General features: G+C 45.1%; 2 protein-coding genes across 10 annotated transcripts in view; both read right to left on the reverse strand.

Moving 5' to 3' along the window:
* Positions 1-315: 315 nt before the first annotated feature.
* On the reverse strand, positions 316-15113 carry NOC4L (nucleolar complex associated 4 homolog). The gene is made up of 15 exons (XM_068157366.1): positions 15018-15113; positions 14760-14880; positions 14574-14680; positions 14045-14152; positions 13367-13516; positions 12693-12792; positions 11843-11877; positions 11686-11736; positions 10705-10816; positions 10034-10094; positions 8756-8866; positions 3659-3822; positions 2777-2859; positions 1764-1877; positions 316-1460 (listed from the first exon to the last, which is right to left on the reverse strand). The coding sequence occupies exons 1-15, from the start codon at positions 15111-15113 to the stop codon at positions 1344-1346; spliced, it is 1530 nt and encodes a 509-aa protein (XP_068013467.1). The 3' UTR covers positions 316-1343.
* Positions 15114-15298: 185 nt separating this feature from the next.
* EP400 (E1A binding protein p400) overlaps positions 15299-23756 on the reverse strand; it is a 54907-nt gene continuing 46449 nt past the window's right edge. For 8 of the 9 annotated variants that reach the window (XM_068157376.1, XM_068157373.1, XM_068157371.1 and 5 more), the window contains 6 exons: positions 23385-23591; positions 22900-23095; positions 22184-22314; positions 20731-20892; positions 19702-19779; positions 15299-18014 (listed from right to left, as the gene is read on the reverse strand). In XM_068157376.1, coding sequence (XP_068013477.1) covers positions 17742-18014; positions 19702-19779; positions 20731-20892; positions 22184-22314; positions 22900-23095; positions 23385-23591 — 1047 coding nt within the window. In that variant the 3' untranslated portion in view covers positions 15299-17741. The remainder of the gene's footprint in view (positions 18015-19701; positions 19780-20730; positions 20893-22183; positions 22315-22899; positions 23096-23384; positions 23592-23756) is intronic. The other variant, XM_068157370.1, reaches the window with a different exon arrangement.

Genomic DNA, 23756 nt, shown 5'->3' on the forward strand with positions numbered 1-23756 from the left:
GCAAGCCTGAGTAAAGGGAAAAGCTGCAGAGACAGGTATTCAATACATACACATTCAACACTCACCACCCTTCTCTCCACGAGGACCCCCACATCCCTTTGCCCTGAGCTGCTCTCCAGAAGGTCAGTCCCCAGCCTGCACTGGTCCTTGGGGTTGTTCTTCCCCAGATGCAAGATTCTGCACTTATCCTTGTTGGATTCCATTCCATTTCTCCCCACCCAACTCTCACAGACTTGTCTGACAGAAATTTCTTGGCCTCCACTGTGACTGCATTTTCTCCTCCACAAAATATGGTTTCAAAACATGAAGGCAGACTTAAAGTCTAATGAGATAAGTGTTGAAAATGATTAATGGAAAAAAAAGAGTCCTGAGTTTATCTGCATTCCTAATGGGGAGTTTATCTCCAATTTAAAACCTTAGGGGAGGCAAAAAAAACCAACGAAAAAGCCTATCAGAAGGAATTTCTGCATGACTTCTGGAACTACATGAAAAATCCAAATGAACAAAATCACCTGGTGTCACTGAACTAGTTAAAACTTCATCAGCACCTGGGTACACACTGGGCAGAGCTCCCCCAACACTTGCAGGCTGCAAGCAAAACTACATGAAGCTGCTTATCACTCTGGAGCAAAAATCAAGGATTAGACACCTCAGTTGGCCTCCCCGGCTACAGCAGTCGCCAGGATTATGCTGACTGCCAAAGCTCATGAGCATTCTGAATTAAGCAACCTTCCAGCGAGAGAGGGATGTACATGAAGGAACATCAGCAACACTTCACAGATGGAATTGCTGAGAATCACTCTATAAGCTGGTTTTGACAAACCAGAGCTTTCAGTGCCTCAAATGTGGGAGTGTTAAGCACATAGGAAGCTAAACATCCCTTTGAAGATGTGAGTTTCAAAGCAGCTGTGAAAAAAATATAATTAGAATATCATTGTTTACAGCTATGTATTGAAGCCACTAGGTACAAACAGGCTGTCAGCTCAAGTATAAAAGGCACACAACTGAAAAACAAGGACAGTAGCCAGAGATCACAGTTCCCCTCTGTCCCATTGAATGGCAGCAAGACAGTCCGTGGATGCAGTCACCCATCACAGCCAGCACCAGCGGGCTTGGAGAAAAGGCTTGGAATCCCAGCAGTGAACAAGTCCAGAAAACATTGCTCTGAGGAAAAATCCTTCCCAAATATCAGGTGGCAGCATGTGAGCACGAGGAACAAAGGCAAGTCCATCCATGGGCAGTGGCAAGGGTCGCTGAAGAAGGCTGCACCTTCCTCCAGCAGTCCAGCTCTCAGCTGTTTCCAAGAGCAGCCAGTGGTGCAGATGTGTTTGCAAGAGATCACATCAAGCTAAAGTGAAGTGCTCTGCAAAAATATCATTTTTCTTCCCAAATAAACCTCGGACTTGTTCGAATTCCAGGGGCACATCAGTAGCCTTTTTCTTTACTTCTTTATCAAAAAGCTATAAAGGAGGATGGGGAGGGGGAAAAGGAAGATATTAGCAAAACTTGGTCCAAGCTCTTCACCCTGGCTGGCACCACTGCTCCCTCTAGCCTCTGAAAAGATCCGGCAAATAAACTTTTTATGTAAAAGCCACCCCTGCCAGCCTGCTCTGCTATTTAACAGACATTTTCCTGGTTTTCACTGGCTCTGGGTAACCAAGTCAGTCAGCTCCCCCACCCAGCAGCACAGTTGGTGAGCATGACACAGGAACCAGTCTCCTCTCCTTTGGTTCTGACCATTCACAAAGGCACAGCTATGTTACCTCATAAGCTGAGAGCTCCAGGAGCCCTGAGATGTCATCCTCCATTTCAGACAGTGACTGGTTCAGGACAGCAGCTGCCTTAGCCACATCTGGGTGATAATGGTTTTGTAGAGCCTGCAGAAGCAAAACAAGTAGGAGATGGTCTAATAAGTACAGGCTAACACACACCCATCTGGATTCCCACACAGGTATCCGTCCCTCTGATGGTCAGATCTTCAGTAAGCATCCAATTCTGGCAGAGGCAAGTTTGCTGTACTGTGCTACTACAGAGCTTCCAGCAACCCCAATTTCAGCAACATATCAAAGGTCCCTCTCACCTGACTCACAGCCAGCCCAAGACAGACCGACTCCTCCATGGGCAATGCCTACAATGCATAACCCCATTCTATTACCTCACATAGCCCTGATGCCACATCCAAGCTTCTGCTCTGGGCTTCCTGTTTCTGCACAACATTCTTCTTGCTGCTTCAGACCCTTACAGAAAAGCCTTGCAGCGTTTAAATGGAAAGTGATAGTCCTGGCATTAAGGTTTTAAAACCATTAGGAGTAATTTAACCAATTTCAACCTTCATACACCATCCTACAAATGACTCAGGTGAAAGGTGAACCTTACAATCTTCTCCAGCAATTTTAAACCCATTTCTACAGGATGACCTGGCTGTACCCAATTAATTTCCATCAGTGCTCAGCAAGTTCTCTCTCACCTCCAAAGCAAATAAAAGACCTCACACATTTGCAGCTATTTAGTCTGTTTCAGCTGTTAACTGACACTTCTGAGCTGCACGGTCAGATGTGTGCTCACAAGTCACCTACTAATCAGCATGTACGATTTCTCCAGCTCATGGAATCTTTTGCCTCTTATGCTGGGATAGAAAAGGATGCAGAGTAAATGATCAGCCAGAAACTCATCTCATATGTCAGCAGGTTCTTGTAAGTGGGACTGTTCACTGCCAACATGTGCCAAGGATGCAGCAAGGGTGGGAGAAACCCGTGTTCCTTTCTGGTTGACAGACCTGAATCTCCCAGAGACAGCTTTGCAAAGCCCTGCTTTCAGATGGCTCCTCCTCCTCCATAAGATACAGATCTTCTGACATATCTAAAGGAACAGAGATACAAGGCTAATACCCTTTACATGATGTATGTACCCCCAAATGGAAAACAGCACCCAGAACAGCACTGCAGCCAGTTACTCCTTCCGAGGCACTTAGGGTCCAGGAACAAGCTTACTCATCCCACCATGACCAAGTCCCTGTTGGCTGCACTAGAGAATTATATTACTGCTACAAATCACAGGATGTAGGGCACAAAGAACTGGAAGAGGAATCTCAGGAAACTTTGAATGGTCACTACCAATGCCCAACACTGGTCAGTTAAGTCAGAGACAGATAAAGAGAATCAGAGAATTGTTAGGGTTGGAAGGGACCTCAAGGATCATCTAGTTCCAAACCTCCTGCCATGGTCAGGGTCACCTCACACTAGATACCAGGTTGCTCAGAAACACATCCAGCCTGGCCTTAAAAACCTCCAGGGATGGGGCTTCTACCACAACACGGGAGACTGCTGAGGCCCTAATAGGGCCACCTATTCACAAACACTACAGACAGAAATTGAGGTCTTTGATTTATGACTTGGTTTCTTTTTTCTTTACAGTCTTGAGTTGAACAAGAGGAGCCAATTGTGAGGCCAATGTCAGACAGGAGGCAATGCATACAGGTCTTCAGCATTAGAGAACTGGCAGGAGCAGCCTGTTGGCATTCCATAAGTTCGAGGGACAGAGGGATTCTCCTAAACCTCAGGACTGGCACTGAGACCTCCCCTCCTCCTTCATAGGAATCCTCCTCTTCATGTTGTCTAAAGGCACAACACAAAACTGCCCTGCCCACACTCCCTCTTACCCTCTGGCCCATTGGGTCTGTGCACCAGCACCCTGCAGGCAGGGTGCCTCCGGAAGAGATTGCAGATGAAGGGAATGACCATGAGGAGAGCCTCGGGAGGAGCGGTCAGGGCCAGCCGGGCCAGCCGCTTTATGAACGCCGCCACCAGGTATGCAGGCAAGTGACTGTGGGCAAGGAGACAGCAGAAACCAGAGGGTCAAAGTCTAGCAAGTCAGCCAGCAGCCTCACCAAGCCAAACTGCAGCTCAGGATAAACATCAGTGAGGTTTCTTCAGACTGGTTTTCTAGCTAATGCAGTGAAAAGAAGCTGAATGAATCCTGGTTTCAAGCAGCAATATGGGGTTGCTCTCTGGAACAAATCTGGGGGTATTTCCACTCCATGTGTGAATGATCTCAAATCAGCCGGTGAGCTGTGGAATGGCTTGGCTTGGAAGGGACCTCAGAGATCATCTACTCCATCCTCCTCACCAGGGATGCCTCTCATCCACACTCAACTGCTCAAGGCCTCATCCAGCCTGGCCTTGAACACCTCCAGGGAGGAGGCATCTAGGACCATTGTACTGAAGAATGACTTCCTAAGATCCAGTCTAAATCTACTCTCCCTCAGATTAAAACCGTTCCCCCTTGTCCTATTCCTAGACACCCTTATGGAAAAGTCACTCTCCAGCCTTCCTGTAGGATCCCTTCAGCTATTGGAAGGCAGCTCTAAGGTTCCCCCCAAATCTTCTCTTCTCCAGGCTGAACAACCCCAGCTGCCTCAGTGTATCCTCATAGCAGAGGTGCTCCAGCCCCTGGATCATCCTTTTGGCCCTCCTCTGGACCTTTATCCACCAGCTCAGTGTCCTTCTTATAATGGGGACACCAGAACTGGATGCAGTATTCACATCAGGGTTTCATCAGAGTAAAGGGGCAGAATCCCCTGTCTTGCCCTGCTGGCTACACTCCTCTTGATGCAGCCCAGCACATGATTTGCCTTCTGGGCTGCATGAATGCACAGCCAGCTCATGGTGAGCTTCTCATCAATCAATACACCCAAATCTCCTTCTTCAGAGCTATTCTCAACCTCCTCTCAGCACTTTCCCAGCACATCTCTTCTACCTGGTCATTCACACTGCAGCTGTTACTCAGTCCTTTTAGAAACTTCTGAATACTTGGCCAGGCAACCTCAAATATATTCTTCAAGGTTGTTTTGTGGGTTTCATTAATACACAGGCCACGGTGTTAAGATTTATGCCATACCTCCAGGACTAAAGCAAGTACTGCAGCTGTTAATGGGAACATAAAGCTGCTGTAATGTAAATGTGCAGGACAGTTCTGTTTGTTTGTTTGCTTTATGGTAGAAATGCAAATTTCTAACAGCAATCAGCTCATTTAGGCACTTTACCCAGGTCAGAATAGAAGAGAATAGAATAAACCAGGTTGGAAGAGACCTTCAAGATCATCGCATCCAACGTAACATCCAACATCACCCAACCAACTAAACCATGCAACCAAGCACCCTGTCAAGTCTCCACCACCTCCCCGGGCAGCCCATTCCAATGGGCAATCACTCTCTCTGTGTAAAACTTCCTCCTGATCTCCAGCCTGAACCTCCCCTGGCGCAGCCTGAGACTGTGTCCTCTTGTTCTGGTGCTGGTTGCCTGGGAGAAGAGACCAACCCTTCAGGTAGTTGTAGAGAGCAATAAGGTCACCCCTGAGTCTCCTCTTCTCCAGGCTAAGCAACCCCAGCTCCCTCAGCCTCTCCTCATAGGGCTTGTGTTCCAAGCCCCTCACCAACTTTGTTGCTCTTCTCTGGACTTGTTCCAGCAAGTCAACCTCCTTCCTAAACTGAGGGGCCCAGAACTGGACACAGGACTCGAGGCGCAGCCTAACCAGTGCAGTGTACAGGGGCAGAATGACCTCCCTGCTCCTGCTGGCCACACTGTTCCTGATGCAGGCCAGGATGCCATTGGCCCTCCTGGCCACCTGGGCACACTGCAGGCTCATGTTCAGCCTACCATCAACCAGCACCCCCAGGTCCCTTTCTGCCTGACTGCTCTCCAACCACTCTGACCCCAGCCTGTAGCACTGCATGGGGTTGTTGTGGCCAATGTGCAGAACCCGGCACTTGGATGTGTTAATCTCTTGCCCTTGGACTCTGCCCATCTGTCCAGCCTGTCGAGGTCCCTCTGCAGAGCCTCTCTACGCTCCAGCAGATCAACTCCTGCCCCCAGCTTGGTGTCATCCGCAAATTTACTGATGATTGACTCAATGCCCTCATCCAGATCATCAATAAAGATGTTAAAGAGCACAGAGCCCAGCACTGATCCCTGGGGGACCCCAGTAGTGACTGGCCGCCAGCTGGATGTGGCGCCACTCCCCACCACTCTCTGGGCTCGGCCCAGAAGAGCCAGGATGAAAGATGACAATTTTCAGCCACAGCCTTCAGCCCTAGGGCTTGCTACACCTGCAAGGCTCAGCAATGCCACCCCACAGGACACCATCTGTCAGATCCTGTTACTCTCTCCAAAGCACACTGTGAACACGAGGGTTTGATATTTGGTGCCTCGTGGTGAACTGTAAAGCGTTACTCTTGCCTTATTTTATACTGTATGATGGCAACTCTACAAGCAGCTGCTTATCTAGCTCCTTCCCTGTGTACAATGGGTTGGCAGCACCAACACAGGCTGCCAAGCGTTTTATATGTGGCTGTTAGGCACCAGCAAAAGGTCATCAATTTATCAACACTTTTATGAGCTATAAAAAGCCTGCAAATGCTATTTTTCCATATTCATAAAGACAGGGGGGGGGGAAAAAATCACCACTTTCAGCCAGAATGGAATACAGCTCAAACTACAGCCATTAGCACTAATTGCATGGCTTTTTGCTTTCTTAAACTAGATGGCTGGGTGGCAAAGCCTCCAAAAGAGCAAAATGTACATGAAACATGAAATAAAATTCAAGATAAAAAATGAATTAAAAGAAAAATAAAGTAAAACATGGATACAAATTTAAAAATGAATTAAAATAAAAAGTAAAAAATGAATTAAAAAGTAAAACATGAATTAAAAAGTAAAACATGAATTAAAAAGTAAAACATGAATTAAAAAGTAAAACATGAATAAAAATGGAAAGTAAAATATGAGTAAAAATATTACATAAAAATAGACTTTAAATAATATGAATTAAGATTCGAATAAAATAAAATAGGAATTAAAATACAAAGTAAAAAATGAATAAAATAGAAAATAAGCATGAATTTTATAATATTAAATAAAAATAAAATAAAATATGCATTAAAATAAAAATAAAGTAAAAAAAAGAATGAAAATAAAAATTAAAGTATGAATCAAATGTAAAGCAGAATATGAATAAAAATATAAAATAAAATATTAATAAAATATAAAGTTAAAAAGGAATTTAAATAAAAATAAAATATGCATGAAAATAAAGTAAAAAATTAATTAAAATAAAAAGTAAAATATTACTTAAAATATAAAAATATTAATATTAATTATGAATATCAATAAAAATATTAAATAAATATTCGTAAAATATAAAGTAAAAATTAATGAAAATAGAGTAAAATATTACTTAAAATATAAAAATGTTAATATTAATTATGAATATAAATAAAATCTAAAATAAAATATTAATAAATTATGAAGTAAAAAAGTAATTTAAATAAAAATAAAATATGCATTAAAATAAAGTAAAAATTAATTTAAATAAAAAGTATAATATGACTAAAAAGATCAAAAAATTAATGTAAGTAAAAAATAAAGTATTACTCACAATGAAAACAAAATATGCATTAAAATAGAAATAAAGTAAAAAAGTAATTAAAATACAAAGTAAAATCTGAATAAAAATGGAAAGTAAAATATGAATAAAAGATAGAACATACGATGGGGTATATGGGGTATTGATCGACAGCTGCCTGAATATGAGCCAGCAGTATGCCCAGGTGGCCAAGAAGGCCAATGGCATCCTGGCCTGCATTAGGAATAGTGTGGCCAGCAGGAGCAGGGAAGTCATTGTGCCCCTGTACTATGTATTGGTTAGGCCACACCTTGAGTCCTGTGTGCAGTTCTGGGCCCCTCAGTTTAAGAAGGACATCGAAACACTTGAACGTGTCCAGAGAAGGGCAACAAGGCCGGGGAGAGGCCTTGAGCACAGCCCTATGAGGCTGAGGGAGCTGGGATTGTTTAGCCTGGAGAAGAGGAGGCTCAGGGGTGACCTCATTGCCTTCTACAACTACCTGAAAGGCAGTTGTAGCCAGGAAGGGGTTGGCCTCTTCTCCCAGGCAACCAGCACCAGAACAAGAGGACACAGTCTCAAGCTGCGCCAGGGGAGGTTTAGACTCGAGGTGAGGAGAAAGTTCTCCACCAAGCGAGTTGTTCGTCATTGGAATGGGCTGCCCAGGGAGGTGGTTGAGTCATCGACCCTGGAGGCGTTCAAGAGGAGATTGGACGTGGCACTTGGTGCCATGGTTTAGTCCTGAGGTCTGTGTTGATAGGTTGGACTCGATGATCCTTGAGGTCTCTTCCAACCTTAGTGATACTGTGATACTGTAATAAAAATCTTTTAAAATATGACTAAAAATATCAAATTAAAAATTAATTCAACTAAAAAATAAAATATTACTTACAACAAAAATAAAATCTGCATTAAAATGAAAATAAAATTAAAAAGGCATCACAAGTGAAAGTAAAGTATGAATAAAAATGTAAAGTAAAATATTAATCAAAATGTAAAATAAAAAAGGCATTACAAGTAAAATAGGAATAAAAATATCAAGTAAAATATTAATTACAATGTAAAGTGAAGCAGTAATAAAAATGTAAAGTGGAATATGAATAAAAATAAAATAAAATATGCATGAAAATAAAATACAAAGATAACATAACATAAAACAGAAGTCACACACCACTGCAACAACACTCCTGGGTTCAGTGTTCTTGGTCGAAATGAATCTAATGCAGCAGGCCCACTGAATACATTATATATCCAGTCACGTGGGGGACTGTTTAAGAACAGTGTCTGGACAACAGAAAAGGAGGAGGCAAATATGTGAACACATACACACACACACACACACACTGAAGATGCTACTTACGAAGAAGACAGAAAAAGGTCAAGCAAGTGGAAGAAGCGAGCTCGGTACTTCACGTGATATATGGAAGGGTCTAGCAGATTGTACAGCTTTTTGTAGAAGTCAGGGTATTCCCTGTTTAAAAAAAAAAAAGGCGGGGAAAGAAACATCCATTAGTGATCATAGAACTGTTAGGGTTGGAAGGGACCTCAAGAATCATCTAGTTCCAACCCCCCTGCCGTGGGCAGGGATACCTCACACTACACCAGGTTGCTCACAGTCACATCCAATCTGGCCATAAAAATGTCCAGGGATGAGGCTTCCACCTCCCTGAGCAACCTGTGCCAGTGTCTCACCACCCCTCCTGGTGAAGAGTTTCTTCCCAACATCCAATCTGAACCTACCCATTTCTAGTTTTGTTCCATTCCCCCTAGTCCTATCATTACCTGACACTCTAAAAAGTCCCTCACCAGCTTTCTTTAGGCCTTCTCAAGATACTAGAGGGCTGCAATTAGGTCTCCTTGGAGCCTTCTCTTCTCCAGACTGAACAGCCAAACTCCCTCAGTCTGTCTTCATAGAAGTGCTCCAGCCCTCTGCTCATCCTCATGGCCCTTCTCTAGACATGTTCCAGCACCTCCAGATCCTTCCTGTAATAGCGGCTCCAGAACTGGACACAGTACTCCAGGTAGGGTCTCACCAGAGCAGAGTAGAGGGGAAGAATCACATCCCTCAACCAGCTGGCTATGCATCTCTTTCTGGGCTGCAAGTGCATACTGCTGGCTCATGTACATCATAATGATGTACAATGGGACTACTCTGCATCTAAAATGTTTCTATGCTGTTGTTACAGATTAGCTCAGACCACTGCTGTGCTCTGCGTAGCTTTCTTAGGCTTCTCTCTGCAGCCACTGCTCGAAAACAAGCTGTAAGGTGGAATTTATGACTCTTGCAGTGCCCAGCCATTCTCAGGATGTGAAACTATGTCCATTGACTGCAAATGGTACAGGATCCAGCGATAGGCACACCAAAGACTATGACTTCACTATGTAATCAGATCAATGGAAATCGATTTTCAAGCGCTGAGCAACCACAGGCTGGAGAAAAGGATATTTAGGCTCAGCTGAAAAAAGGGTCAGACTATCAAAAAGAGCTCAGCATGCTGAGCCTGCTCTGCAAGAGTTTGTCTTTCCCTGTGGGGAATTTTTAAGTCTGAAGATGTATAGAATCCATTTCACATTGTTTCTATAAAGATATGAATGCAAAAAATCATGTTCCTTTAAGCAAGGTGTTCTCTTCACTTACAGATTGTGTTGATGAATCAGAATAAATAAGCCATTCAAAGCCAGAAGACTGATTGCTCCACCTGTAAGAAAGCAGGCAGGTATCAACACAGTAAGAACATAAATACCAGCTTCAGCTTGTGTCTGTTATAAAACCTTCCCACAAGGAACACAAAACTGAGTGCCTGAGATTAGAGCCAGCACAATGGCTGCAAGGAAACACCACTTCATCTAAAACCATGCAGAGGCTCCTAGGCTCAAGATTAAGCTGTAGTTTAGAAGAACAGGCTTTGAGAGACTTGAGAGATACAAACATGCTTCTCTAATCCCCCAAGAAAGCCATGCTGGGGAGGCAAAGGCCTCCTCAGAAAGGACATTTCTGTAGGTATCTGCACATCCTGCATCCAGATGCAGCACTGCTGCCTGAACTCTGTATTTGAAAGGAATCACTCCAGTATTTCACTCTCCCAAAACCTTCCTCACATACAAGGAGCAAGGACACTTGACAACACAGGTAAAAAGTGTCTCACTTTCAGGGACAATGGAGTTCACAGTAGTTCCTTAGCTTCATCCCAACCACAAATGCATCCATTTCATCACCTGGGTGATGGTGTTGTATCCAGCAGCCTTTCCAAGTCCATCTGTACCATGCTGCAGAGCCTCACAAAGGACAGAAAGCCTGTTCACACTCACCTATGCCATAGGCCACTGTCAAGAAGTCTATCATGAGAGTGGGCTCATTCATGTAAGGCAGGATGGAGTCATGCAGAATGACCAGAACTTTTTTGTAAAGGCCAGTGGGTAGCTGGGAAGAACAAAACAATACAGTAAAACAACCACTGGAAGGAGGACTCCAAGAACAACAGCAATCCATGGCTCGAGAAAAAAACAACACACAAGCAAAAGGGAATGTGCCAGGACAATACCGGATGGCTTGCAGCAACAGGTCCCAAACCTGAGAGCTTCCAAGTGACATCTGACAGTTAAATTCAGGCAATGAAACAGATGTTCACAACTACAAGTGTCATCACAGCTCAGAGGGGAAAGTCATTGGCAGAAAGGCTTGGGAACCTTCAACATGTCCACACCAATACCTGAGGGATCCTACAGGAAGGCTGCAAAGGGGCTTTTCATAAGGGTGTCTAGCAACAGGACAAGGGGGAATGGTTTTAAGCTGAGGGAGAGTAGGTTTAGACTGGCTCTTAGGAAGAAGTTCTTCAGTACGAGGGTGCTGAAACTCTGGAATGAGACTCTGCTGAGAGTCTGGAACCTTGTCCAAGTAGCTTGTGGATGCCTCCCTGGGGATGTTCAAGGCCAGGTTGGATGAGGCCTTGAGCAGCTGAGTCTAGCTGAGGTGTGCCCCTGCTCTTGGCAGAGAGGTTGGAGTAGGTGATCTCTGAGGTACCTTCCATTCTAGGATAACTCAGGCTGTTGTGCCACAGAGCATTCCATGTTTGAGGCAGGAAACAAAAGGCTGAGAGGAAGAAGCAGCAGACCATACACAAGGTCATGTTTACTGGCAGGAGAACAAACCAACAGAAATGGCAACCTGGCTGTTCTCATCTGGCATTGAAAGCACAGTGGGGTCCCACCAAGAGCTGCATGCAAGGACAGAGAGCCTCTAACAATGAGCAACTGGAAAACAACCCAGATCAGCGCAGGAGTCCCACTCACCTTGTGCTTCAAAAAACTGAGCCACATGTTTTGAAACGCCTGCTTGTGAGCCTTCAAAGAGAATTACAAGCAGTGAGTTAAAGATACTGGTGCAGATAAAGCTTCATTTTAAGCAGACACCATTTCAGCTCTGAGCACCAAATGAACAGTCAGTTACCTGCAGCTTTGACACTTTCAATTCCTTCCAGTGATCTAAGAAGAGAAAGAGATATTTAACTTGAAATAGATGTTTAAATAAACCAAGATGACCCTTTGTTTTACTTTAGTCATTTGAAAGCCTTAACATCTGTGCTGAAGTTGTTATCTTGACACAAGACCATGACAGACCCCACTGCAGGCTGAGGAATGTGGATTTTGCAATACTGTGTAGAAAGTCATTGTGCCTTGTACTCAGCACTGGTTAGGCCACACCTTGAGTACTGTGTCCAGTTCTGGGCCCCTCAATTGAAGAAGGACATTGAGACTCTTGAACGTGACCAGAGAAGGGCAACAAGGCTGGGGAGAGGCCTCGAGCACAAGCCTTCTTTACCCTGGAGAAGAGGAGGCTCAGGGGAGACCTCATTGCTCTCTACAACTACCTGAAGGGTGGCTGTAGCCAGGAGGCGGTTGGTCTCTTCTCCCAGGCAACCAGTACCAGAACAAGAGGACACAGTCTCAAGCTGCACCAGGGGAAGTTTAGGCTCAAGGTGAGGAGAAAGTTCTTCACTGAGAGAGTTGTTAGCTGTTGGAATGGGCTGCCCAGGGAGGTCATGGAGTCACCGTCCCTTGAGGTGTTCAAGAAGGGATTGGACATGGCACTTGGTGCCATGGTCTAGTAGTCATGAAGTCTTGGGTGACAGGTTGGACTCAATGATCTTTGAGGTCTTTTCCAACCTTGTTGATGCTATGAATCACCGAGATTACAGAAGCAGGCAGTTTCCAGAAGCAAACGCTAAGAGATTCTTCACACCATTAACATCTGAACTTTGATTTTCTTTGTCAGACACAGTTCAGTGGAGCTTACTAACCTTGCTTCACCATATATTTGACCATGTCAGACTCTTTGTTGGGCATGATCATGGGTGAAATGAGGGAGAACACATTCTGCTGGTAAAACGGCAGCGGCCTCTGAGACAAAAAAACACCCAAACAACATAAGATCAAAGATGAAACAAGTTCCACAACAGATGGCAAGATGCTCGACTTCAACACTGCCCTAGCTCCTAAGCCCTGCATACATGTAAGAGACAAAAAGGAAAAATGCAGACAGCTTAGCTAGGTACTGATAGATTCTCTCTTGCTGCATCACCCTGGAGTATTACTCGTTTGCCTAACACAAAACCTATCTCTGGTTTACCAGAGCTGGTGGATCCAGTAGGGAAAACAGACTTTTCTTTCCCATCAGAGAGAGAACAGTGAAAAGTTCTGTGTGCCACCTGCGCTGCAGAGATTTGGGTAGGATAGAAGCTAGACCCTGGACCACATTTTGTGTCTTGAACTATTTCCAGTTTCAGGATGGAGATGCTCTTTGCTCAAAACATGGCAGTTCTGCTAAGAAAAACACAACTGATGTAATGATGCTGTCAGGTGAGCACACTCACTTCTCTTGCTTCTAAAGTCTTTCCATATACCACTAGTCCCTCCTTGATACACATCTCACAACAATTTACCCATCCCCACCTCAACAGTAACAGCTCCTTACCTCTTTTGTCTTTTGCATGACTTGTGCAATACTCTCAGTGACGGCCTTCATGACGAAGTACCGAACGTCATCATACTCCAGATACTCTTGAAAGCGAGAGATGAGGAGCGAAGCATCCTCACCCAAGGGCAGTAAGCCATCAACAACCACCTAACAAAAGGTTTGTAGAGGAAGGCAACAAGTCAGTCCCGTACAGACCTAGAACAGACAGCAAGCTGAGGGCACCCTCCCGACTCTCACAAAGGCAGCTACCATGGCTGCGTGCTGCTTGCTGGAGAGCATCACTCACGAGACATTTTGACAAGTCCTCCTGACCTCTGAGATGGGCCCCTTCTAGCAAAGACAAAGTCATTTATAAATGAGATGGTAGCTGCACCGAGGGCAGTATCTTTCATCTCATCTCCCAGTCTTTGCAACTGAGGCCAGGGGCTCAAAAACAACCCCCCCAGAACTGGTATCTCATAAGCACTCACTCAGCAATCCAGCTGGAGCCTGTGCACCAGCTCCCATCAACAGGAACAGCAGCTCTAGGTCTTCACACTTGCTTCAGAGATACCACCCTTCCCTTGCACTAAAGACATCCTAACTTCAAATTTTATTCCTAGAGAAGGTGAGCACATGAGGTTATGTGTTCCATCCAGTAACTGACAGGAGGACCTCTTCAGTTCTGCAACTTACCTTAAGAAGTTCACGAGGAAAAGTCAAAGCGCCCTTCCACTCTACTTTGATCAATGGGTAACGTGCCTCCAACTCGACAAACTTCATGAGGGTGCAGAGTGCCAATTCCTTCAATAAAGTAAACACAAAATGCCCACCTCAACAGTGACACCAAGGGTCAGACTGAAAGGAGTCAATTTCTGAAGGAGGCAGAATCCCATACTGGTGAATCCTGGAAGGCTCCTCTAGAGATCACCTAGTTCAATTCCCCTGCTAAAGCAGGTTTGCCTAGCTCAGGTTGCACAGGAACACATCCAGACAGGGTCTGAAAGTCTCCAGAGGAGACTCCACAACCTCTCTGGGCAGAATGAGCTAAGATGTTCCTCACCGAGCAATCTGTGTACTTGCTAAAGGCAGGCTAGCGAGCAGAGGTGAGCCAGAGCACCAGCAGGGTCTTACAGGACTGCCTGCTCTCCCACACCGAACTTCAGAGCGATAGTTCTGCACCAGAGGGACCCTCCGCGCGAACCCGTCTCGGGAGCAGACCTACCTTGACCTGGAAGGAGTCGTGCCCCATCAGCTCGGCCAAGGAATCCACGCAGTCGTTGTAGCGGTGCCTCATCCATATCTTGTACTTGTCCTCGGCGCTGTAGTTATCTGAAACAGACCAGCCGTGAAAGCCACAGGCTCCGGGCCCTGCCTCCCCCGGGACCCCCACCCCCAGCTTTCGACTCACCGGCGAGAGAGGCTTCCTCAGCGGGCAGCTGGCCTACGAACAGCTCCCTCCGCTCCAGCAGTGCCCCGAAGAGCCGGCTGCAGCTCCTGGCAGCGCAGAGGACATCTTCCTCCTCCTGGCCCTGGGGCAGAGCGTGGCTCTGAGCACAGGGAGCGAAGCGCCGTGCGGCGCGGTCCCCGGCCCCCAGCCCCCAGTGCCGACCCGCCAGCCGCCCCACCCCTGTCCCCCGCTCCCCCTCCCTCCCGGCCCGCAGCGCACCGGTAGCAGCTCCAGGATCTCGAAGACGCGGTTGGCATTGCCGCGGCTGCCCAGCACGGCCTCCACAGCCTGGGCGAGCGCGGCGGCCCGAGCCATGCTGCCGGCGGAAGCAGGAGGAGAAGGAGGAGGTGGAGCCGGCGGCTGCTCCGCCCCCAGGGCGGGGTCGGGATGCGGAGCTCAGAGTTTGGAGCCCGGTGCTGCCTGCCAACCCCCAAACCCGCAGGAAAAAATTGCCCGAGCCCCTCCTCCCCGCGCGTTACAAAAGGCACAGCAAGGCGGCGTTATAAAAATGTACACTTTATTACACCTTCAGGTAGGATACATCACTATTCCTTATAATCCTACTGGATCAAGTACAAATGCTTATGTTCAGCAGGTATTTACAGGTTGACTTCCTAACACACTCCGGAAGAAAGACACATCAAAAAAGAAGAAAGAAATGACAAAAAAAAAAGGGGGGGGAGGAAGGGGGGAGGAAAAAATGTTGTATTGTTGTTGTTTTTTTTTAAAGCAGCTGATTTTTACCTTCATTAACTGACCTAAGCAAGAAACAATTGCCTCTTTAAACACCAAATCAGACCAGCACAATGATGCAGTCAACAGCTTTCCCACTGCTGGAAGTGTTACCCCACTCTCCCCCCCCACCCCCCAACACGACTTTCATGCACGTAATAAGAGCTAAACATTTAAAAATAAACCTGGGTCTAACTAAGCAATCTTTTTGGATGAGCAACACTACACTGTACACAGTGTCAGCTCTCCCTTACCAGGGCATTTTAAGCTACACCGCTGACAGCAGTGCCAGCCCGGCAGCTGGTAAGGAAGGTCAGGTAATGGCACCAACGAATGGTTCAGCAGGGTCAGGGGAACACTACTGCATGCACAAACAGCTTTAAAAAAAAGAAAAACAAAACAAACAAACAATGCCCCTGTATTTGCAGACCTGAGGGTCCAAGGTAAAGAGGATGCAGGAGAAAAGAGGTATAAAATACAAAAAAGAACATCAGGAACGCCGCCTGACCCAGTGTTTACATTCGTGACCTTAACAGAACAGGCTGCTCCCGTCCTGCTGAACCAGAGCAGCTGGCTGGGTATTCCTTCTTGTTTAAGCCATGTGGATTGCTAGGTACCAACAGGTGTGAACGTACAGAGAAAAGAACAAAAGGTATGTTCTCCTTGCCTTTAAACAGGCTCCCCTCCTAAAAGAGTAAAAAGGATCACAGAATGGGAAAAGGAAAGTTAAAATGCTCTCAGAAAAGGAATGTTTTCGGTTTGTCTGAATTTTAGACGTCGTGCAGTTTTCTGGCCGAAGTCAAATGAATCCATTCAAGCCACCAAGGGCTTTTTTTGTTTTCCTCAGTGCTGTTTGCAAACAGTCTGTTGTCCGCTTTACACAAGAAAAGTAAAGAAACCCCCCGCAGTTCTATGCAGCTTTTTGCTTCTCTTCTTTTGTTTTGTTTTTTTTTGTTTTTCCTAACAATAAGGCAAACTGATTTGGAGGAAGAGGCCACGCTCTATTCACATCCAAAATACCCACCTGAAGATACATTCATCATTAGCTTTAGTAAAAGAATAGTACAAAAGTTAGATCTTATTCTTTACAGAGTTGAAGAATTAAGTCTTAGATTTCATTTCACTAGTCTTCCCTCCCCCACCCCCTGCTGCCCTCCACCCCCACCCCACCCCCCAAGCTGAAAGCTGAGTAGAAAGTACTGAACATTTAAACATGTTGCAAGAGCAGAACGAAAACAGAGAGATTAAGTTTTAGCAGGTGGAGATTTCCCTTGACAGAAGTCCCTTGAGAAACAGCTACAGACCATTTCTTTAGCTGTATCCACTGGGCAATTCTTTTACCACAAAAGAACAAAGAAAGAAAGAAAGAAAGAAAGAAATGGGCTACACTTTAATACACATCTACTATCAACACAGTATTTACTCAGTTCATGCCTAAAATATTCATTATCTTAAAGTGAAATATGAGAATGAGGGCACAGGTTGGGTGATTCAGTAAACTGTACACAAAACCTACTAACAAACATTTAAAAAGACTTACAAAAATGGAGAATGAATCTTTTTTTTTCTCACCTTTTTTTTTTGTTTGTTTTTTAACCTTTTTAATTACATATACTTACAGGTTTTTCACATTTATTGGCTGAATTTTGCAGGGAGCACTTCAAAGCACGTTAGACCTTTCCAGAGGCGTTTTACCTCTGGAGGAGGACAACACGCAGCTTCTACACAGATGGAAAACACTTTACTGTATTAGCCACACGGGGTTCGTTGAATGGCTTTGTGGTGGATATGGATCACACAGCCAAACCAGAGCAAACAACTGCATATTCCCACGGGAAGTCTGTGGTGTGCTAACACAGATGAGTTTTACTGACATTTATGGCATATTACCATTTACTTTTGTGAAGCTGGGCAGAATCTAAGTGGAAGCAGTGTTTGCTTTATCTGGTTTGAATGAGCAAAGAGAACACTGGCAGAATGCATCTTGTACAGATTTTAAGTGCTAAACAGCTGCTAATACACTGAAGTTACGTGAGAGTTCCCATGTTTAGATGTTCTTCCATGTTTAGATGTTCACCAGCAAAAAAACCTTCTGCTGAAATGAAAAACAAGAGGCAGTTTGTCTTCATTTGGATGCCTGGAGTTGCCTCCCACTTGGCTTAGCAAACAAGCAATGCAATGTTCCCCTGTTATTGCATTTTAATCATTAGTTCAGCTTGGTTTAGTAGGTGCCTTTAATCTGACAGTAGGTGTTCTCATCTGTACTTTTGCTTGCTGATTCTGGGCTTCAGAGGTTGTGGGTGTCTGGGCTGGATTCTGTACACCTGGAGCCTGAATCTGGGGAGATGCTGTTGTCACGACTTGCTGCTGTATCAGCTTCTGCTGGACGACCTGAGCAGTGGCAGTTGTTGCAGGGATCACCTGAACCTGCTGCTGACCTGCTGTTGTCTGAGAAAGCGTCACAGTTTGGGGCTGAGCTTGCACCTAGAAGTTAGGACAAGAAGACAATTACAAAGGAATAGTTTGGGATAAAAATGAGCATGCTCTCCAGAAGGTATCTCACTGATACAGGTGTTTGCTCTCCTGGCTGCCAAGAATCTCTGACAAAGCAGGAAGGCTGGGGGGGCGGCTCTGTGGTTTCATTGAGAAACATTCTGTCACATCTTCTAGAGCCTTATAAATCAGAACTGAGAGCCAAGATGCTGGTACTTAAGATTTCTGCAGTGCCAATCAAAGGAAACTCCCCCAGATCATTTACAGAAAATGGATGAAAGGTAAATAAATCCACTGGATAAACAGGAAAATTCCTGGAGTGCAGGAGAAGAGAAGGAGCGGGAGAAACAACAGAGGGACGGACAAGAGGATCAAAGAAAGAGAAATGCCAACTCTGCACCCATATTGTGACAATAAATGCAGCCACCACAGCTTCCTACCAGTCTCAGAACACAGCTGCCAGGCTCTATTGCCAATTCAGGGTAGAAGAGTTTGAATTCCATCCAGAAATCTAATTTTTGCAGCTCTGCTCAGGGCAAGAGGAAATTTGAATGCCTCCACGTTCAGAGGACAAGGTAATGAAAACTGAGCAGCTTCAGCTGCCTTTGTCAGAGGCATAAGGCAGATGAAGCTTCAAGGGCTTCTCCAGGGGAAAATGAATTCTCGATCCATCCAAGAGGAATCCCCTGGGAAGCACTATAAATGCAGGTAACAAGAATGTCACACAGACATCGAGACCAGAGCTTTAAAAAGCCTTAGCACAGCCTGATCTTACTGCCACCATTGTGACTGGCGTGTGAGGCAAGTTGTTGATTTGTCTTTTTATCATGGAATTCCACAGTCCCAGAGTCATGCCAGCATCAGTGCCTTTGGAAAATCTAGTTTTTAATGTACCTTGTAAAATTATCTAGGAGCTCTAACTGACTCTAGAGGACATCTTGTGTTGACTGATGAGGTTTCTATTCCTTGCTGTCTACCTTGCCCTTGAAGCATTCACATCTGCCGTGGTTATCAGTCATCTTACACCACTTCATCATCATTTTAAGATAACAGTCACAGATTTCATACTGCACTAAAGCACTGCACTATAAACTGTGACAGATTAAGAGCTGATTGACTCAGAGTTCTGTGCACTGAAGGCACTAACTTCATCCACTGTCCTAAGTTAAATCATTCCTGCCAACCAACTGCCTAAGTTATGCTTTTTGCTAATGCTCTGGACAACATTGTTCTAAGTAGTGTAAATAAATTCCCTGGGAGTTAGGGAAGACCAAGCTGTTTGACCTTCTCTTGCCCTAGTCCTGTCTCTTATCAAGCCACACGTAGAAGAGATACCACAGCACTTCTAAGAGCACTTGAGCTTTATGAACTAGAACAAGATAATTTGTTCCAAATGTTACGGAACAAACTCAGATAGCACTCATTATCTGCCATCTTCACTAGGCACCACAACAACCCAATGTTTAAGTTCCTTCAGCTCTAGAAAACATTTTTAAAACCTATTTTGCATCTTATCTGCCTCAAGTTAGAGAGCAGAGGATATACAACAGCTGACCCAGTATTCACATGATTCAATTTTATAGAAGGCACCATGCTGTTATCCTTCAAAGCCACTGCCTATGCCACACATAAGGGGAAAAATACACATACTCCAAATGAGTGAGCTTCCAAAACCTACCTGTTGGGAAACTGAAACCATCTGCTGAATGTTGGCAACAGCAGCCTGTTGCTGGACCACTTGTGGAAGCTTTGCAACCTGTAGTGCCGTGAAATACAGAAACATTTGGTCAAAGGACAAACTGCTAATAGCTGCAACACACCTTGCCTGGCAAAACTGCTACCAAAGTGAAAGCCTTTCCAAAGCCCTGGTCATGCGAAGTTGCAGCTTGGCATTTACAGTGGTGCTGAATGTTTCTAGGGGGAGGGGGAGGGGGAGGGGGAGGGGGAGGGGGAGGGGGAGGGGGAGGGGGAGGGGGAGGGGGAGGGGGAGGGGGAGGGGGAGGGGGAGGGGGAGGGGGAGGGGGAGGGGGAGGGGGAGGGGGAGGGGGGAGGGGGAGGGGGAGGGGGAGGGGGAGGGGGAGGGGGAGGGGGAGAGGGAGGGGGAGAGGGAGAGGGAGAGGGAGAGGGAGAGGGAGAGGGAGAGGGAGAGGGAGAGGGAGAGGGAGAGGGAGAGGGAGAGGGAGAGGGAGAGGGAGAGGGAGCATTCTCTATTTTAGCTGCAATATATATATTTTCTCCTAAATATATTTAAAATTGAAGAAGGCACAGAAGTTCAAATGGCCTAAATAAACTTTTGAAAGAGCAAGGCTTCCAATTCTCTCTCTCTTCCTATATCTTGGTTAGACTGATGTAGTTAACCAGAAAAGAAGGTAACTGCCAGCTGCTCTTGGCTGCCAGAGGTTAGGTAGCTCCAGGAAGCAGGAAGAACTCTAACTGCATTTTCCTCAGCAAATCCCTTGCTTAATAAAAATGAGTGACCATGTATTTCTGTCAAAGAGGAAAGGGGAGCTCATGGCTTAGATAGCTCCTCTGACCTGCTACCAGGCTGCATATTCAGCAGCAATCTTATTGTGAAGTGAGTTTAAACAATTGTGTGACTAGAATGAAAGAGTAGATGCCAAAATGCTACATCACCTGTTACCTTTACAATTCTCCAGTCACTGTAGAGTTTAAATGTGTAAACCTGTGTTACCTGTGTTACCTGTACCTGAATCTGGGCCTGCACTTGCTGGGTTCCACCTGGTTTCTGGGTTTGGGAAATTGGAGTTGTTAAGAACTGTGTTTTAATGGCAGGCTGTGTAGTGTAAGTTACTTTTTGTTGTTGTGACGTCTGCTGTTGGGCTTGGACTGTAACCTGTTGAGCATTTAGCTGCAGAAGAGAATAGAAGCATCAGTAAATACAAAATATAGGGGTGTTTTAAAGAACAAGTACTTAGCTACCAAGATTCATTAAATTCAATTATTGATACAAAATGCTCCCAGGATTAACAACAGCAAAAGGAACATTAGCAGCATGTTTTCATGCACTTACACAAATACTCTGAATCACTTGAAGTATTTACTGAAATGGTTCTCTCAGACACACACACCCCACCCCCCATGCAGTAATACACTTCCAAAATAGCATACTGGTGGCTGCATGACTGCAAAGCCCATGAGAAGATGACATTTCAGGGTAAAGCCTATTTTTCACCATTTATATTGTAAACAGTGAGAATCTTTAGGATTATTCCACATCTGTTTATATTAGAAGTGGCTAAAAAGAACCTTCATTATAGAATAGAATAAGAACAGGATAGAATAAGAACAGGATAGAATAGAATAGAATAGAATAGAATAGAATAGAATAGAATAGAATAGAATAGAATAGAATAGAATAGAATAGAATAGAATAGAATAGAATAGAATAGAATAGACCAGACCAGACCAGACCAGACCAGGTTGGAAAAGACCTTTGAGATCATTGAGTCCAACCTATCACCCAACACCATCTAATCAACTAAACCATGGCACCAAGCACCCCATCCAGTCTCTTCCTGAACACCTCCAGTGATGGTGACTCCTAGGAGTGACTTCTAGGACTTCTAGGAGAATCCTATAATGGCTTAGGTGGGAAGGGATCTCAGAGATCATCACCTACCTGCCATAGGCAGGGACACCTCAACTAGACTCAGCTGCTCAAGGCCTCAGCCAACCTTGCCTTGAACATCCCCAGGGAGGAGGCAGCCACCACTTCCTTGGGCAGCCTATTCCAGAGTCTCAGCACCCTTGTACTAAAGAACTTCTTCCCAAGATCCAGCCTGAACCTACTCTCCCTCAGCTGCAAACCATTCCCCCTTGTCCTGTTGCTAGACACCCTTATGGAAAAGTGCCTTCCTGTAGGATCCCTTCAGGTACTGGAAGGCAGTTATTCAAAACAGGAAAACAACAGAACTCAGTTTGGAACATGAGAAATCAGTGCAAACAAGTCTCATTGAAAAACACTCCTAAGCACTTGACAAGGCACATGAGAAACTGTTCACTCAAGACATACCTAAGATCCATCCCTAGAAATCCTGACTGACCTCCCCCTCCCCAGGAGTGTCCTCAGTAATTCAGAGCTGCAGCTTTGCAACCACAGAGGCATTCCATAACTTAGTGGGACAGGAAACAGCAAGTACCTTCTGCTGCACAGTAGCTTGACCCTGTGCAACCTGAGGCTGGATAGCTTTCTGTTGCTGTGCTGCTTGATGATGCTTGAGTTTCAGAAGCTGCTGGACGTGCAGTGGCTGCGCAACTACCGTCTGGCCCCCTGGAAATTACAAAAATAATTACAGCTCCAAGAGTCTTCATTTTATTGCTTTGTCCCAGTAATCACAGCTTGCAAACACAGACTGTGCTTTTTATAGACCCAGGCATCTGCATAGCTTCAAGCACTAATATCCCACTGATTTTAATGGGAATAAGACATATGATTTTGACAATGGAGGGGGAAAAAAAGCAACATTCTGTTGTTCTAACAATAATCATCCTACAGGAACCATTCTGCCCATGGCACAGGAAACATGTTACAAAATACAACTTTTCCTATTTTCATTTTACATTTTGTTTTAAATGCTATCATTGCTACACCTCTATCTGTAAAATCTGCTCACCTACTCTCATGCACAGATTAAACAAGCACCCACAAACCAAACCAACCACATCTGGCTAAGGAATCATGCACCCCCCCCCCCAGATTAAATGGAATAAGCTCAATTCTCTTACCTCATTTTAGAAATCAGCTGGAATTCAACCTTTATCACTTTAGGGTTTTAAAAGTGCCATTATTTGAAACATCTGACCTTTCAAACAAAGCAGGATTTAACATCTGATCATGGCAAGTCTGCTGACATACCTGCTGCTTTCTGTGGCTGCCCAATGGCAACACTAATGCCTGCAACAGTAACAGGGAGCGTAGTGACTCCTGCAGATGACACAACAGCAGCTGGAACAGACACCACTGGAGGCTTTGCCAAAGCAACCTGGGCTGCTTGTGGAGTTTGGGCCTGGATCTGTCCTTGTGCTTGAAGCTGGGAAGCAGGAACACGAGTCTAAGCAGTAAGGAATGAAGATTACTGTACTGGCACAAAAATATTTGCTGCATATAACAAGTGAGAGTTGTAAGTGTTTCTACACAGAACTGCTCCTTCACAGTAATACAACTCAGAGCTGGTATCAGCAAGTGCAATCTAAAGCTATTTATGTTACAGCTGTATCTTTTGTACTGCCTAAGGAATGCACAGAGCACTTTGTGCTCAAGTGACTGGTATCTAGTTCATTTAAGTCAGTGAAGAGAGCAAGGTGTTGAAGATTGGTTTTGCCAAGTCAAAGACAACTTACAAGACGGGCAACTTGCAGGTTTGTCACAGTAGTGCCTGTGAGAACTGTGCCAGGACGAGGTGCTGTAACAGCAGTGAGTTGTTGAGTTTGCTGTTGCTGTTGCACTTGTACTTGTGCTGTTTGCTGCTGCGCCCCTTGCTGGGTCTGCTGTGCTGCCTGCTGCTGGGGAAGCTGCAGCTTCTGCTTCTGCAACTTGATCAGCTGCTCCTGCACAAATCAAACACTTCCATCATTTCCAGTCTTTTACAGGACTACAGGGATAAAATGGAGATGTATCTGGAGCTCTAAAGAAGAAACATCCTGTGGAAGATTTTAGTTAAGACCAAAGAGCTAACAATGCAAATTTTTTATGCAATGGGTTGCCACTACTTT

The sequence above is a fragment of the Melanerpes formicivorus genome, unplaced genomic scaffold, assembly GCF_026170545.1.
Source record: "Melanerpes formicivorus ecotype bairdi unplaced genomic scaffold, bMelFor1.0.p_v2 SCAF_36, whole genome shotgun sequence".
Lineage (NCBI taxonomy): Eukaryota > Metazoa > Chordata > Aves > Piciformes > Picidae > Melanerpes > Melanerpes formicivorus.

Excerpts from the sequence above, each read along its gene's own strand:
- NOC4L (XM_068157366.1), bottom strand. The coding sequence starts at position 15,113 with ATGGCTCGGGCCGCCGCGCTCGCCCAGGCTGTGGAGGCCGTGCTGGGC. Across the intron at positions 12,793-13,366 it reads TCATGCAAAAGACAAAAGAG|AGGCCGCTGCCGTTTTACCA; the intron begins GTAAGGAGCTGT and ends TTTTTGTCTCAG. Across the intron at positions 11,878-12,692 it reads CAAATATATGGTGAAGCAAG|ATCACTGGAAGGAATTGAAA; the intron begins GTTAGTAAGCTC and ends TTCTCTTCTTAG.